This window comes from Vicugna pacos, chromosome 7 (assembly GCF_048564905.1).
Source record: "Vicugna pacos chromosome 7, VicPac4, whole genome shotgun sequence".
Classification (NCBI taxonomy): domain Eukaryota; kingdom Metazoa; phylum Chordata; class Mammalia; order Artiodactyla; family Camelidae; genus Vicugna; species Vicugna pacos.
The window spans coordinates 21058805-21074026 of NC_132993.1; the positions used below are offsets into that span (position 1 = coordinate 21058805).

Here is a 15222-nt window from a genome sequence, read left to right on the forward strand (position 1 = left end):
ACGTGGGAGGGGACACGTGCAACTTTCAAAGACATCCTTATAGGGGAAGGAATGTGGGTTTTGAAGTTGAAAAAAAATCAATTTGACAAGAAGTCTCTTCAAAGAAAACTCTATTTTGAGTTCTCTTTGCCACCTACCAGGTGTGTGACCTTAGGGTTTTAGGGACCTTAGCTAAAAGATCGGGGCACTCAATTCTCATTGCAGGAACCTTATTATTCCAACAGGGAGCAAAGGGAGAGCGAGCTTTGGGCTGAACTGAGACCCCCTCCCTGCTTGCTCAGCCCATTTCTGCTGGGGCCCCTTTCACGGAGCCCTTACAAGGCAGTTACAGGCAAGACTGCTCATGGTGGCAGGAGGTGTGGAGACTACAGACCATCTCCTACGCCCGTTCCCTCCCCTTGTCATAAGTCATGCAAACTGTGTTCTCATCTGTCTGCATCTCACGTGTCTTGGGGAATAAACAGAGTAACCAACAGATAGCACTCTGCGCTCGGGCCACTTGCAGTGAGCACTGGGGAAGAGCATCCCTGCTTATACTTGGGACCACATTTTCCCAGAGCCTGATTCTCATGGCCGTCTGTCTCCAATGAAGGAGATAGTGCCACCTGTTAGTTAGGGCAACTTATTCTCTGGGGCCGTTTTCTTGACTGTGAACTGGGGATGAGAGTAGTAGCACCTACTTTGTCGAGTTGCTTCGAGGAAGGATTACACGGACATAGGCTTCTGTGTCCTGGCACACAGTAAGCTGCTGGGAGCTGCTGCTGTACTGGGCACATCACATACCCATACAATGCAGTTGCAAGCATAACATGTACAGTTGACATTTGGAACAATGGGCCTACTTATACTCAGATTTTTTTCAATGTAAATACTGCAGAACTACACCGTCCACTATTGGTTGACTCCTTGGATAGGGAGGAACTGCCGATACGGAGAGCCAACTATAAGTGATATCTGGATTGTCCACTGGGTGGAGGGTCAGCATCCCTAACCCCTGAGCTGTTGAAGGTTCAACTATCTATGTAAAACTGATGCTCGTTCCGGACTGCAAATGAGCACCTGCACACACCTCTTTATCAGGATCTTACTCCTTACCCCACACTGCCACCCAGATGGCCAAGAAACCTGCATCAGAGTCAGGTCAGCATCTCTATGAGACTTGGCTGAGGCCCAGGCCCTGGCTCAGATGTCAGGGAGCTGCATTATTTAGCTCAGGAGCCTTTGTCTCCTCCTTGCTCCTGTCCCCAGCTCCTGGTCCTCCTCCTCTCTCGAGGAGCAGCAGAGGGAGAGGAAGGCAGGATCATCTTCACTGGCCCACTACCCCATGGAGCAGACAGCCACTCCTGGGGGCCGAGGGCTCCCTTGTAGCCTCAAGCAGGCCTTGGCCCTGTACCAGCGCATCTTCCACTGCCCTGCAGGCTTGGGCCAGCTCTGGGCTGCCCTGCAGCAGGTGAGGGCGGCGGGGCACTGTTTTCAAGGGGGTGGGCTCTCCGTGGGGCCTGATTCCACTTTGCCTCCCCAGGTACAAGAGGGCCAGGCCTGTCCCTCAGGCCTGGAACTGCCCACGGTGCTACTGCAGATGGAGCGGAGCCGGCGGGCCCAGGAGCAGGTAAGGTCCAGCCGGCCAGGGGATGTGGCAGAGGGCAGGGTGGGTGCCCCTTCACATTCTGGCACCCTGTCTTCCTGCAGCTCCTGTGGGACTTGGAGCTGCTGACCGGGGCAGGGCTGGGCCTCTTCTGGCCCCACCGGGCCCAGCTTTGTGGTCTGAGAGGCCAGGCCCAGTGTGCATGGAGCCAGGGCAGCATGCCCCATGGTAGGATGGATGGGGGCTCTGAGCAGCGGACAAGTTGGGTGAGCTGAAGGCAGGGGGGCAGTCAGTGGGACTTTGGGACACTTAAAGTGGTTGAGAAGTAGAAGGGCTTAGAGATAGAGGGATCTGGGTTCAAATCTCTGCTGACGCTCCTTGTGATTGTGAGCCTGTTTCCTCAGCTACGAAATGGGGAAGATAATAGCTCTTTCTCAGGGGGCTGCAGGGGGGACTGTATCTGGTACCCAGGACTGTCCCGGCTCGTTACCATTCCATAGTGAACTATCTTGGTCAAATCAACTGCGTGTTGACACCTAGAAGCCTTTGGACATGGCTGCAGTGAGGGAGGAAAGCAGGCCTGGTGGGGCCCAGAGGGTGGAGGCACTGATTCCCAGGGTGCCTCTGAGATGAGACCCTGAGCAGCCCCAGTGCCTGGTCCCTCCCTCCAGGAAGGAGGGAGCTGTGGCGACTGGGAACTAGGATGTGCCTCCCAGTCCCAGCTCAGCCGTCAACTGCCCGAGGCCTTTTGGGCAGGTTAGTAGCTGTGGCAGGAGGGGGTGTTAGCGATGACCACTGAAGAAGTGTCCAGCCAACACTTTTGGCCAGGACTACAGTCTCAACTGAAGGCTAGAGTGGGCAGGAGGGATCCATTTCCAAACTCCTTCACTTGGAGGGGAAGAGGAGGGTGGTCACACAAGGACACGGATACCAGGAGGAGGGATCACTGGGGGCTTGGAGGTCGCCCACTACACTGGAGGTTGATGCCCTATGGACTAGGCAGCCCCCAACCCTTCCAGAGTTCCAGGCTGTGCTCATCGCCTCCTGCTGAGGACTCCCTGAACCAGACCCATCAGCTCCTGGAGGGGTGAGCCTTTCTCCCAGGGAATTTCATCCACTCCATGTTGCCACACTAAGCAACCAAGCACTGGATCCTTCGTTCTGTCTCTCTCCATACCCCTGCCCATCGACCCCTCCTCGTTCCCCCAGCTCCTCCTGGGGCTCTCACTCAATTGTATCCATAAATATGGTTGCCCACAGCCCCTGGAAACGGTAACCTCGAGTTCCAGCTCCTGGGACCCAGTGATGGGTACAGAGTTGGGGAAAGATACCCTGGACTGAGCTTGGGTGTTGGAGTGGGACGGCTTAGCAGCCTACTGGGGGCAGGGAGTCTGGGAGGCAGGGTGCCCCTGTCTCTCCAGAGCCCAGATGCAAAAGGTGCATCTGAGGCAGTCTTTGCATTCCTGTAGGGGGCAGTCGGTGGACCCATCATCAGCCTGGGATCTAAGTGAAGCCAGGAGTAATGCAGACCCAAGGTGGGAGAGCCCTGGCATGCCTGCAGAGTCCACGCCTGGTACGTTGACAGGAGGGGTTAGCAGCCAGGAGAACAGGCGTCCCTGGGCTGGAGTGGCCAGCCTAGGTTGGGAGGATTGGGGAAGCCCTCACCCCAAGTCCTGGGATTTCAGTCCATCCTCACCTATTCCTTGCCTCGTACTTTTTGGGGGGGTGCCAGGGGCACCCAGGGACAACAGGTAGATTTTCTTTTATATGCCAATTCCACCTGATTAGTACCAGCTGTCTCAGGCACTGTGTCCAAGAGGATTCTGAAGCTAAGCTGGGGTACAGAGGGGAGAGAGCTGGGAATCACTGTCCACGGCTGCCCAGGGAGGAGGGACTTGAATGGCCGCTCCAAGCTGCCTAGTTGCCACCCGCATGCCAGGCACTGGGGAGAAACAGCACAAGAGAGACTTGGCTCATCACTTGTCCTCATCTCTAAGGAAATCATAGCCTAGTGAGAGAGTATGACAATAAACAGGCGATCAGAATTCAGTAGGATGGATGCTGTGAGCCCTGGGCCTGTTAGTTTAAATGAAACAGGCTCTCAAGTGATTTGTTAAATAATAGGCCTGGCAAAGTCATAAGCCTTCAATTGTGCCATCATGCCCGGGAGAGAGGAGGAAAGTGCCAATGATTATTTCTGACCGACAGAGAGATTTTTACAAGTATATTATTACCTGGGAAGACATTGTGGGAGACATCAATTACAACACTACAACCAGAGAAATAAATGACCTAGTAAGACAACAGATCAGAATGACAAGGGGACAGGGGTTGGAGGTTATTTTCACAGTTCATAGCAATAATTTCTAAAGGCTTGGGAGTCTTATTAGATTCTTTTGTTTGAAACTCTTCAAAAGACAGATTTGTTTTCACAGAGAGCATTCCCATTTGGTTACTGTTATGAATATTCACACATCCATATTGCATAAAGATGGCATTTCTTGTGAGAGTTCTCAATTTAAGACCTTACAAAATCAAGTTCTTTTAACTAGTTTTATGGATGCAAAACAATGCTCCTTCCTCCACAGCTGCAAAGGAGCAGCGACATTTCATCTTTTTTTAGATTCCTTTTGTTCATTAGGAAGACTTGCAGTTTTTAGGTTAGCCTCTGGCCTAAAATTCCACTTCTTGAATTTCACTTGATTTTTCTGTCAGAAACCAAGAAAGAGCTAAGGAGGATTATCCTAAATAGTAAGAAACTAAGGTCCATATGGTGGGGCTGGGCAGGCACACAGGGATAAAGTGGGGGTAGTCCTTATGAAGGACTGACAAGCCAGGTAAAAGCAGTCCCTTCCTGCTCCTAGGCCTACCCTGGTGGTTCTGAGGAAGAGGGTGTGCAGGTTCCTCTGAGGTGGTCCTTGGCTGGGAGGATGAGGAAGATGGGGTCAGCTGTTGGCAGGCAAACCTGACAAACAGGCACATAGCAGACTGTGTAAATAAAAGGGGAGTGATGAACTGTGACAGCCTTGAAATTCCAATACCAGTCCTCAGGGTACCTCCCTGCTTCCATGCTGGGGACTCCCTAGGTTTCTTGGTTCTGGTTCTGGTGGAATGTGTGTGTGGGGGGGTGCTGGGACAGGAGCAGAGGGCTCCCAACATCAGTCTTTGTCCCGTAGGTTGCTTACAAGAGCTGAACCCCACCACCACCGGCAGTTTTGGGGAACCAGGAAGCTCAGAGTTCAAGTTGAAAGGGTTGAAGGGTCCTGGGCAAGACCCCTCTCAGATTGGGGATAGCAGGGGTTTGTCTGGGAGGAGGCTGCTGGGGTGAGAAGCCCACTCACTGCCAGGTGGAAGAAGGGACTATCAGTGAAGCACCTTTTCTATTATATAACATGGATTTAATGAATTCAGGAAAAAAGGCAAGGGCCCTTACAGGCCCACTGGGGTCTCCAGGGTTCCATGCGGGACATGGCCCTAGCACAGGGGGTGCCTCAAAAACCTGGGACAAAGTGTTCTTCCTTCCTAGGACCTGACCCAGAGGGATGAGAGGGGCCAAGCAGAGCCCACAACCCAGAGGCCCAGTCGATCATCATCCAGGAGCCTACAGGAGAAAAAGCTTGCTCAGGGAGCCCCAGGACCCTCAAGCTTCCCGCCCCAGGGCCTGCCAGAACCCCAAGATCCCCTGGAGGGGCTGGGCTGCAGCCCAGGCCAGGAGAGAGCAGAGCTTCAGAAGCTGCTAAGGATTGAGATGATTCAGAGTCAGAGAGAGGAGGACCCTCAGGAGCAGAAAGAAGAGACCCCTCAGGATCAGAGAGGGGAAGCCCCCCAGGGGAAGGACAAAGACTTTCCTCAGAGGAAGAGAGAGAAGACACAACAGGGTCAGAGTGTGGAGGCTACGCAGGCTCTGAGGGAAGAAGAGGCCCCTGAAGGGCAAAGGTGGGAGGCCCCCCAGGGTGAGAACAAAGAGGCTCCTCAAGGTCAAGACAGAAATCACTCTAAGTGTCAGAGAAAGGAGGCCCTCTTGGAGCAGAGTGAGGATTCTCCTCAGGGCCTGGAAGTGAAGATCCTTCAGTCTTCCGACGGCAGAGGCTGTCTCTCACAAGCCCTGGAGGTGGCTCAGGGAGAGGCGCCTACACTGCCCTCGGAGGAAGGCGGCTCCCTGGGAATTCTGGGGGACTTCTGCAGGTCCCTGGGAGAACAGATGCCGCAGCCTGAAAGCTGGGAGAGCCCAGGCCCCCGGGGAAGGACCAACCAGCTGATGCAGGTTAAGACTGATGCCTGGACAGGAGAGTCGGCATCGGCCGTGGGAGAGCAGGGGCCCGCCCGGGAAGGAACGTGGGTTCCCCTTCCGACCCCGAGGCCCCCAGCCCAGCCGCCACTCCCAGGCCCAGGAGTGGTGATGCTAGCGGCCCGACACACTGGGGGCTCCGGGCAGCTGGAGCACCTTGCAGCTCCCTCGGGGCACCCGGGCCTGGTGCGCGATCCGTACGCGCTTCAGGGCCCGGGAGGAAGCCCCAGCCCCGCGGAGCAGGAGGTGGGCGGCTCCACGGGGCTCCCGGGCGCCCTCGGGGAGTCGAGGGGTGGCGCCGAAGCCCCCAAGGCCTCGAAGGCCGCTTGGCCCGAGCCCCCGGGCAGGAAGAGGTCGTCGGCGGGTGTGAGCGCGGCGCAGCAGGAGACGGCTCTTCAGCGGCTGCTGGAGCTGCACCGTGAGGCTAGGCGCCGCCGGCGGCAGGACCGCGAGCAGCAGCGGCTCCGGGTGCGCGGCCGGGCCGGGCCGGGCGGGCGGGCGGGCGTGCTGTCGGGACACCGAGGGGCGGCGGGGCGGCCGCTGACAGCCGCCTCCCCCAGGTCCTGGAACGCCTCCGCATCGCCAGGAACCGCCACTGCCGGGTGCACCCCCTGGGACCTCCACCCAACCCAGCTCAGCTCCCACCACAGGCAAGACCCCCCCCCAGGAGAAGGCAGTGGGGCCGTAACGACCCTGCCCGGGCGGGAGGCGGCGGCCGAGCTGGGCGCGACCCGGGTCCCTTGGATGTGCTTGCGCCGCGCACTTGCAATGACACCTGCGGAGAGCGGGAGGGGCGGGCCTTCCCGGGTGCTGCCCCCTGCTGGCCTCATCGAACCCGGGCGCTGGGAGGCGCGGACGCTCAGCGCTCCGTACGGCCCCAGGAGGACGCGGCCGGGCAGCGGCGCGCCCTGCGGGAGCAGCTGGAGCGGGCGCACCGGGAGAGGACCGGGCGGCTGCGGGCTCTCGGAGCCAGGTGAGGGGGCGAGCGGGGAAATTTGTGGGGTGGTGGCAGTCCTCTTTCCCTGGCATCTGGGGTGACAGACCACTCTCTCCCCAGGAACACCCAGAACTTCCAGCAGCTACTGTGGCCCCCTGGCGCTGAGGAGCCTGGAGAGTATCGCTCACCATTCCCAGACTCCTCTAGTCACTGCTGAATCCTCAAAGGGATGATTAAGAGATGGGGGGTTAAGGAAAAAGCAAGAGGTCAGAGAGTTTCAGAACGGCCCAGAAAGCAGCCTCAGCGCCTGGGAGAGCCAGACAGACACACACGACAGCCTTGCCCCACCAAGAGGTGTGTTATTTCTTTTTATCCCCCCTCAGCCCACTACCTGGCCTAGGGTCAGAGGGCCAGGTCCTGGGGGTCAAGCAGTGCGAAGGCCCCATTCTTGCGGAAGAAAGATTCAATGCGGCACATCTTGCAGGAGACCAGTTCTTGCTTCACTGGGGGGCCTGGGAAAAGATGTCAGAGACCAGGAATGGGTTCCTGGGAAAGGAACTTGCAGAACATGGGAGCCCTGCCTGCATAACCCTAGGAATCTGCCTGTGTTGTATCCACTTTGTAAGTGTGAATAAATAAAAAGAAGTGCTTCTGAGGAGTGGGGAGCTATGGGAAAACAGGGAGCTGGCTGGCTGCTCAAATCAGCAGTGATGGCCCAATGCCAGTCAGCTGTGTACCACCATCTCCCCCAGCCTCAGGATCCTCCACAGAGGCCATAGTGGGACACCCAACCCTGCTTGTTACAGGGACAGACAGAGCTAGACTTCTCTGGGGCAGTTTGGCTTCCTTCTACCTCCTGCTCCCATTTTGGGCTCATCTCCTGCTTTTGTCTAGAAATTGCTCCCTTTCCTCCCTCTTTAGGGCCCTGGGGAAAGTAGGGGGACTTTTTCAGCAAAGTTTCAACTGTTTATCCCCAGCCATCCACCTCTACTGTGCAGCCACTACAGGGGCTGGAGAAAACACGTGACTGAGTAGTCTCACTTAAAATTCACGACCACAGTCAGCTCTGCATCACCCAGCAATCCCACAACACTCACTGGCCTATTCTTTTTCCCACATCTTGACACTTCATCTCAGACTACACCTTTGCCTCTGCTCCTCTCCCTCCCAGCTGATGACCGTGACTCAGTCCAGATGGACAGCCTTCTCGTCAACAACATCTCCCTACCCCTTGCCGTCCCCCTGCCTTCTGTTTGATCAGGCCTCTGCCAGAGCTCCCTGGGTAAGCTTGCCCAATCTCACAGCTTTAAAGAGCACTTGTATTCTAATGACCCCCAAACTTGCATTTCAGCTCTGACCTCCCACCAGATGGGACTCCCATACACAGCTGACCTACTGACACCTGTCTTCACACACCCCCAGCCCTGCTTCCTTCCCAGTTTCTCCTGTTGTAGCTGCTTCAGCCAAACACCTGGGCATCGCCATTGCATTCTTTTCTTTTCTCATTCAATCCATCAGTAAGTTTCACTGATTCTTCCTCCAAAACATCTGGACTCTATTTCAGCTCTACTGCTAATCACCCTAGTCCAAGCCACAGTCATCTCTCGACAGGAGAACTCAACCATCTGCTAGCGTCTACTCTTGCCCCTGAAAAGGCCATTACCTATAGGATAAGGTGATTTAAGTAAATCAGTATCAGTCACCTGTTTAAAACACTCCATGGCTTCCCCTTGCATTTATAATAAAGCCCAAACTCCTTCTCCTGGTCACTTAGCTCACTCAGCCTTTAAGGTCCCCAGAGAGGCCATTCCTGACAATGCAGTCTAAAGCAGCACCCGCTCCCTCCCCGATCACACTCTAGTTTCATTGTGGAACTTGTCCCTCTTGCTCTTAAGTTTATGGCCTGGACCCTCCACTAGAATGGACGCCCCCAAAAGGAGTGTCTATGTATCTCAAGCTTCTAGTGCCAAGAGCCCTGCCTGGTGCATGGCAGGTGCTCCATGTTTGTGGGGTGAATAATCCCAGGACGTGGGGGCTCACCCAGCTGCCAGCCATATGTGAAGTTGGTGGTGATGGGGAAGAGGTAGCGCATCTCTGGCATGTCCAGCTTTCGGGTGTTGAGGTAGCGGTAGCGGCCCTGGAAATCATGGGAGATGCCTTCATACAGCAGGGCCCGGGTGGCAGGCAGTACTGGGTACATTTCTGACTGAATAGGAGCCTCCAGGGCAGGGCTGGGGGCCTTGGAAGGAAGTTCTTTGGGGGCAGGCGGTGGGCAGAGTGGGGCTTTAGGGGGGAGGGTGGGCAGCTTGAGGGGAAGGCGGGCTGCAGCCTTGGCCTTCTGCTTGGCCTTCACCATTGACCCATACTTGTGGTGCCATTCACAGCGCAACATCTTCTCCCTCAGATATTCCTCCTTCCAGAAGTTCTGCCTCACCGTGTCCATGTTAAGTTGCCGAGACATGGTGGCAAGGGAAGGAGCAGGACGAAGGTGACTGCAGCTGAGTGCTGAGCACAGCAAGCAGAGTCCTTCTGACAGCAGGTGGCTGCCCAGGACCAGTCACTTGGCAACAGTGCATCACCTCACACAGGGCCAGGGTTCCACTAGCCATGCCCTCAGCACACCTCACATGCCTTATGTGCTGAGGCAGCAGCAGGCCAGGGCCCACTGGCCAAGAGCCTTGACCCCCAAACCTCTGATAGGACCCAGACTAGAATCAAAGACTTTCAGGTTTCCTGTGAATTTCGCTTCCATCCCTTGAAGTCATGTCCCCTCCCAGCCAATACAGACTCAAGTCGGGGAACCAGGGGTCTGGATGCCAGCCTCCTTCATTCCTCCCTGCCAGAGCTGGTCATCTCTGTTTCTGAGGACTCTTGGCACAATCTTCTCAGTCCAACTCTTCTATGTTTGAGTCTTTGGTAGAATCTTTTCCAGCCCTGCCAATCCAATCCCCACCCAACGGCCTCATCCCACATGTGTCCTTTCTAGCACCCAGCCTCAGTTTGGAGAGAAGCAAGAACGTTACTTTAATTTAACATCAACAATGACACTGTGTAACAGCACAGGGAAGAGGTAGTGGAGAGAAGACACTCAGGCTTCCTGTACCCTAACCAGCCTTGATTTTAATGGCACAGCCCCAGCAACCTAGAAGCCCCTCGCCTAGCCTCTCAGTGGAGTGGGAAGGGGCAGGGAATTGGAAATCAGAGGCTCAAATCTTAGAGAAGGGCTGATGGCAAGCCTGGGGAGAGGCTGCAGGGCTGTGGGGAGTCCCCTAGCGGAGGTCTTCAGCCGTGAACATGCCCCTGGCCCTGCGAAGGATGGAGTCCTTGGCAGCATCATAGGGGTGCTCCTTGGATGGGATCTCCAGGACGGCCGGAATGGAGCGCTGGTGGGCATCGAGCGCATGCCGCACCATCTCTGCGATGTACTGGTTGATGAGGATGATGCCAATGTCGTCCCGGTTTAGAAACTGCCTGTTGGGAGAGATGAGAAGGGAGTCCAGGGCGGTCCACTCTCAGTTGGTGGGCTGGTCTGCAAAGGGGAACAAGCTTGATCCAGAGAGCACAATGGACAAGGGAAAAGGTTGCTATCTTAAACTTGCTCCATTCTATTCAGAATCAATTTCACTCAAAAGCTAAGGGCCACGGCTTCTACCTTCCCCTGCTTGGAAGGCTCCCAGCTGAACTGATAATGAAGATAAGGGTGCATGCTGGTGTATTCCATATGCTGCCTTCATGTAAGAAAGGAGAGGATAAGAATACATATGTCTGACCTTTTTATCTGCAGAAAGATAAGGAAGAAGCTAAGTGGTTATCTGCGGGGTGGAGGAAGGAGGTAATGAAGTAGAAGAGGTCGGGGTGAGAGTATGACTTCTCAATGTGTGTATCTTTTAAATATTAATTTAGAAACCACATGAACACATTAACTTTTCAAAAGAAAACATTAAATTTTTTCAGGGGGCACTGTTGAGACCACTCAAGGTCTATGCTGCTAAGGGCAGGGGGTAGATCAGAGGGGAAGTTTGGCCTGAGTCAAGAACACAACACAGGAAGAGGAAAATTAGTGACCAAGGAAATCACACTTTCCACATAGAGAACCTGGCGCTGGACTCTTACTTTCATGTGATCCATTCCATGTGACCCATTCATTAATTTATTTACTCCTTAAAAACTATTTACGGAGCACCTACTCTGTGCCAAACACTAGGGAAGGTTATACTTAATGATTTCTGAGGTCCCTTTTGATTGGAAACTTGGAAAGTTCTTGCAGTAATATTTGTCCTTCTCTCATGACAACTTGGGTCACTCTACCAGACTGCTTAGGGATCAGCAGAGATCAGCTCCCAGGTAAGGGCCTATCATCCCCCAGGCAGCGGGAACCAGTTTCAGCCGGCAGCTCAGGACTGGGCTGCTTAGGGAGAAACAGGTAAGAGTGGTTTGTTCCTGAGACTTGGCACAGGGGCCCTAGAGAAGGGGTGTGGGGAAAAAAGGGAGGACTGGCACCCTCAATTCTAGTCATCAGGACACCTCCTGGATTAAGGGACATGCCTGCACCTACATTTTGAAACTATTGCTCTTAACCCAGGACAGGAAATGCATATTTGAAGTGCAAGGTCTTAGCAGAAGGTAGGACACAGTCCTGATAACCTGTCCACTGTGCTAAGGGCAATGGGAAATTCCAAAGCAAACAGAAGACAGCGGCACAAGCAGAGTGTAGACCTGGCTTAAGGAAGGCAGAAAGAGTGGGGACCAGGTTCAAATCCCTTCCCTGCTCAGTCTCTTCAGCATTGTATGACTTTAGTAGGTACCTTAACCTCTGTGAACTTTTTAGTTTTCTACCTGTAAGTGGGAATACCCACTCCCTACCTTACCTCACGATTGGGGCCTCAAAGGGATATGAAAATAAAGAAAGCCGAACTCACTGCCCAGGTGTTCAGAGTGTGTGGTTCTTTTAGGGGTCAACTCGCAAAAGAGTGCTTGCAGTGCCCGAGCCTGCTCTACGGCTGAACTGGGGAGGCCCCTGCAGGGAAGCTGAGTCTGGCCCCCTCCAGGGCCTAGGTGCTCTAAAAGCCCAGCTCCGGCGGGGCAGGTTGGGCCGAGCGCGGCGCCAGCCCGTCACGAGCTCTGTTCCCCTTCTTTCCTGACACACGGTCATGTGAGGGGGGAGCTTGTGGACCCGACATAGCCCCGGTCCCATACGGAGGCCTTCGCTCCGGAAGGGCGGGTGGACCGACTTCTCTGAGCCCGGAGGACGGGGTCTGATACTTCGGTTAAGGTCTGGAAGCCTAGTGCCGCCCCCGCCTTCCCGCGCTGCCACTAGGCAGCGGAGGGTCCCGTTCAGGCCTCGCGGGCTACCGTACCGGAAAGTGTCTTCGATCTCATTGATGGTAGTATCCTTCTCCACCACCAGGAAATTAGGGTGGCGGTTCTTGTTAAGCTCCCCTATGCCGCCCAGCAGGAAGCCAGTCACCGTGTCCTCGTCTCCGATCACCGCAATTAGCTTCCCCCTCCCCGCCATCCTGACAGCCAGGCAGAGATCAGCCGCGACCACCCGAAGTCACCGAAGCCCCGCCTCCGCAGCGCACCGCCTTTTCGGCCGCACCTCCACCCGTCAGACATGCGCAGTTCCACCACTCCGCCTCCCGGAACATGCGCATTAACAGCAAGAGCGCCTGAATGTGAATACGCCTGCGCCATAAAGAGAGGCCAGAACCCGAGGACTACGGTTCCCAGAAGCCCGCGCGGCATCACCGGCTTGCGCAATCACGTTAGCGCGTTCCTTCAACCAACTTGTGGAGCCTACTGCTGTTAGACACCGAGACGCCGGAGAAGAAAAGACGGTTCTCGAGGGTAAGGTCCGAGTCTGTATCGTGTATGTATGTAACTACGGCACATAGTTAACAACTACTACGTATTTGTTCAATTAATAAAAGGATGAACAAGTTAATGATGATCCTCTTTAGTGCGGTAGAGCATTGACAAAGCAATGTGTTAATTGGTAAAATGTGAGAAGTACGTGGAAGCACACTTCAGGTGTAACTAACTCATGGGGGGAGGTGGGGCGCGCAAAGAGGGTTGCCAGTAGGATGCAGGGGATAGAGATGAAGACAAGAAGGTGTTTTAGGGAAGAGCAATGGCATGTGCAAAGACTTAAGAGACTAGAAAGTAAAAGTGCCTTCAAGAGAAGTTAAAGGATCTGGAGGTTGTCCTGGGAACAAACTTATTCTGAAGTAACTGAAGAAATTTAAGCACGAGAATGATATAAACAGGATCGAGACCGTGCTGTGTGCAGAGGCAAGACTGAAGGCAGAGAAACCATTGTGGTAATAAGAGATGATGGTGGCCAGAACCCAGGTAGTGGTGATGGGGAATGTGGAGAATTAGGTGGAGTCAAGAGATATTTAAAGACAGAATGGGGTTTTGGATTGGATATATTTGGGGTGACCCAGGTGACCTCCAGGTTTCTGGCCTGTGCACCTAGGTGGACAGGAGTAACATTCCCGATAGAGTGAACTCTGTGAGATGAACATGTTGAAAAGAAAGGGCCACTTGTTCCTCCTCCCTTTTAACAAATAGGCATCCTGGCATCTGGCATGTGATTTGCAAGTTTAGAGCAGGTGAGACATCCAGCTGGCCTAGTCTAATCGTTGCACGTATGATAGGCTCAGGACTTGAATACATTTGGTTTGAATTTTGGCCCTGCTTCTTGGAGATGTGATTTGGGACTCATTACCAAAATTCTGAGGACCTTGGTCTCTTCAGATAATAGTATACCAGCATTGTAGGGCTGTTGGGATTAAGTGAGATGGAGTCCCTCAGTGCTCAGCACGCATGACGAGACTGTAGTTGGGGGAGAGCAGCTGGGCTGGATATTCGTAAACACATCCACAAACAGGTGGGGAGGGCAGCAGAAGCTGAGAAGGAGGCCAGCAAACCATGCAGGGAAATGCTCCCACCTGGGGCGAGGTGGGAGGGAAGGCAGAGTGAGGAAGGGTGTGTGTAGAAGCAGCTGGTTTGGTGCCTGGCACAGAACTGACCCTTAATGGCCATGAGTGGTTGGGTACTTGAGAATGGATTCTGCCTTCAAAGGGCCTTTCAGGTTAAGTAGGAAGCTAGGAGAGTGCCACATTTATCACACTCCTTCATTCACCCAGCACGTATCAAATGTGGACATGGCGAGGCTGAGGACCAAGATTGATAAAATGCGATTTCTGTCCTCAAGGAGCTCCCTCAAGATCGAGGGGAGAGTAGAAAATATCACGAGGAGGTGGGTAGACATACAGAGTGGCCCTGGAGGGGTCTTGAGGGGGCAGGACTCAGGAGAGGTAGGGGAAAGAAGAAACTTAAAGAGGAGTTGGGAGGCAGACAGGTTACCCAGTGAAGGTAGGGGGGATTCGGAGGCAGGCTGTGTATGTTGCATTTGCTCTGGCTGACTCATCACCGTGTGCTGAAATGCTTGGGGTGAGTCTAGAGATGGGGGATCAATTGAGTGAAATGCTGCTTTACTCTGCTCTGGCTACTTAGTTGCTCATGCATTTATTCATTCATCATAGCTGTCTGTATTAGACCTCCCAGGGTCAAAGGGCTCAGTCTGGTGGGGGAGACAGATCCTCTAAGATACACAGTCACAGATCAAAGTAGTAAATGCAGCCAGAAATGTGCTCCGGGGCAGTGTGAGAACTAGGGGGCTGACCTGGGGAGGGGCAGGGAAGGGTTCAGGAAAGCTTCCCATTGGCCAGAAGATGAGTGTGGAGAGGCAAGTGTGTTCCTGGGCAGAGGCCCAAAATGCCACATGGGTGCCTGGGAAACCAGAGGTTGTGAGGAGAAGTGGAGGTGGAGGGCACACTGCCTGACTCTGGGCACTTTTTGAATAAACAGGTAGGGAGGCTGGTGTCTGAACCTAGAGACCTTGGAGGCCTCATTAGGACACGTAGACTAGCCCGAAGCAGAAGGACATTCAGAAGGGCCCTGGACCCGAAAGGGCCATCCATAGTCCCTTTGATGTGACCCCCTCTGGCTGCAGCATGAAAGGTGGGTTGGAGGGAGGTTAGTGGAGGGGCCAGTTCAGGAAGGAGGCCCTAAGCAAGGTCAGGGCTGGAGGTGGGGAGGGAGCAGGCCCAGACTGACCCAGGACCTAGCGGGAGTGAAAGAGCCCTGGGTTTGCATGAGGTTCTGCCTGCCTGCTGAGCAAGGAGCATTCCTGCTTCCGTCAGTGCTGCTTTAAGGTCCTAATTTTGAGAACATCTTTGAAATCAGGCTGAATGGAAACTGGCCTCCTGGTGGTCCTAGGGCAGTCTTCTAGAACGTAAGTGTCCACCTCCCTTTCCCACCCAGCAGCTCTCCAGGAATCTGAGGACCAAGACCACATCCCTGACACCCCACTGCCATCCATGATTCTTTCAAGGAATCTGCCAG

General features: G+C 54.4%; 3 protein-coding genes across 3 annotated transcripts; 1 reads left to right on the forward strand and 2 right to left on the reverse strand.

Annotated features, from left to right (window-relative positions):
- Window positions 1–809: 809 nt before the first annotated feature.
- On the forward strand, window positions 810–7157 carry LOC116278740 (uncharacterized). The gene is made up of 9 exons (XM_072964524.1): window positions 810–1450; window positions 1523–1609; window positions 1690–1851; window positions 2605–2672; window positions 3055–3158; window positions 4762–4827; window positions 5110–6341; window positions 6434–6846; window positions 6931–7157. The coding sequence occupies exons 1-9, from the start codon at window positions 1325–1327 to the stop codon at window positions 7025–7027; spliced, it is 2355 nt and encodes a 784-aa protein (XP_072820625.1). The 5' UTR covers window positions 810–1324; the 3' UTR covers window positions 7028–7157.
- Window positions 7150–9473, reverse strand: SPMIP1 (sperm microtubule inner protein 1). Its single transcript, XM_015237574.3, has 2 exons — window positions 8851–9473; window positions 7150–7322 (listed from the first exon to the last, which is right to left on the reverse strand). Exons 1-2 carry the CDS (start codon window positions 9269–9271, stop codon window positions 7213–7215), a joined length of 531 nt encoding a protein of 176 aa, XP_015093060.2. The 5' UTR covers window positions 9272–9473; the 3' UTR covers window positions 7150–7212.
- Window positions 9474–9910: 437 nt separating this feature from the next.
- On the reverse strand, window positions 9911–12436 carry ATP6V1F (ATPase H+ transporting V1 subunit F). Its single transcript, XM_006202275.4, has 2 exons — window positions 12168–12436; window positions 9911–10281 (listed from the first exon to the last, which is right to left on the reverse strand). Exons 1-2 carry the CDS (start codon window positions 12323–12325, stop codon window positions 10080–10082), a joined length of 360 nt encoding a protein of 119 aa, XP_006202337.1. The 5' UTR covers window positions 12326–12436; the 3' UTR covers window positions 9911–10079.
- Window positions 12437–15222: the final 2786 nt, after the last annotated feature.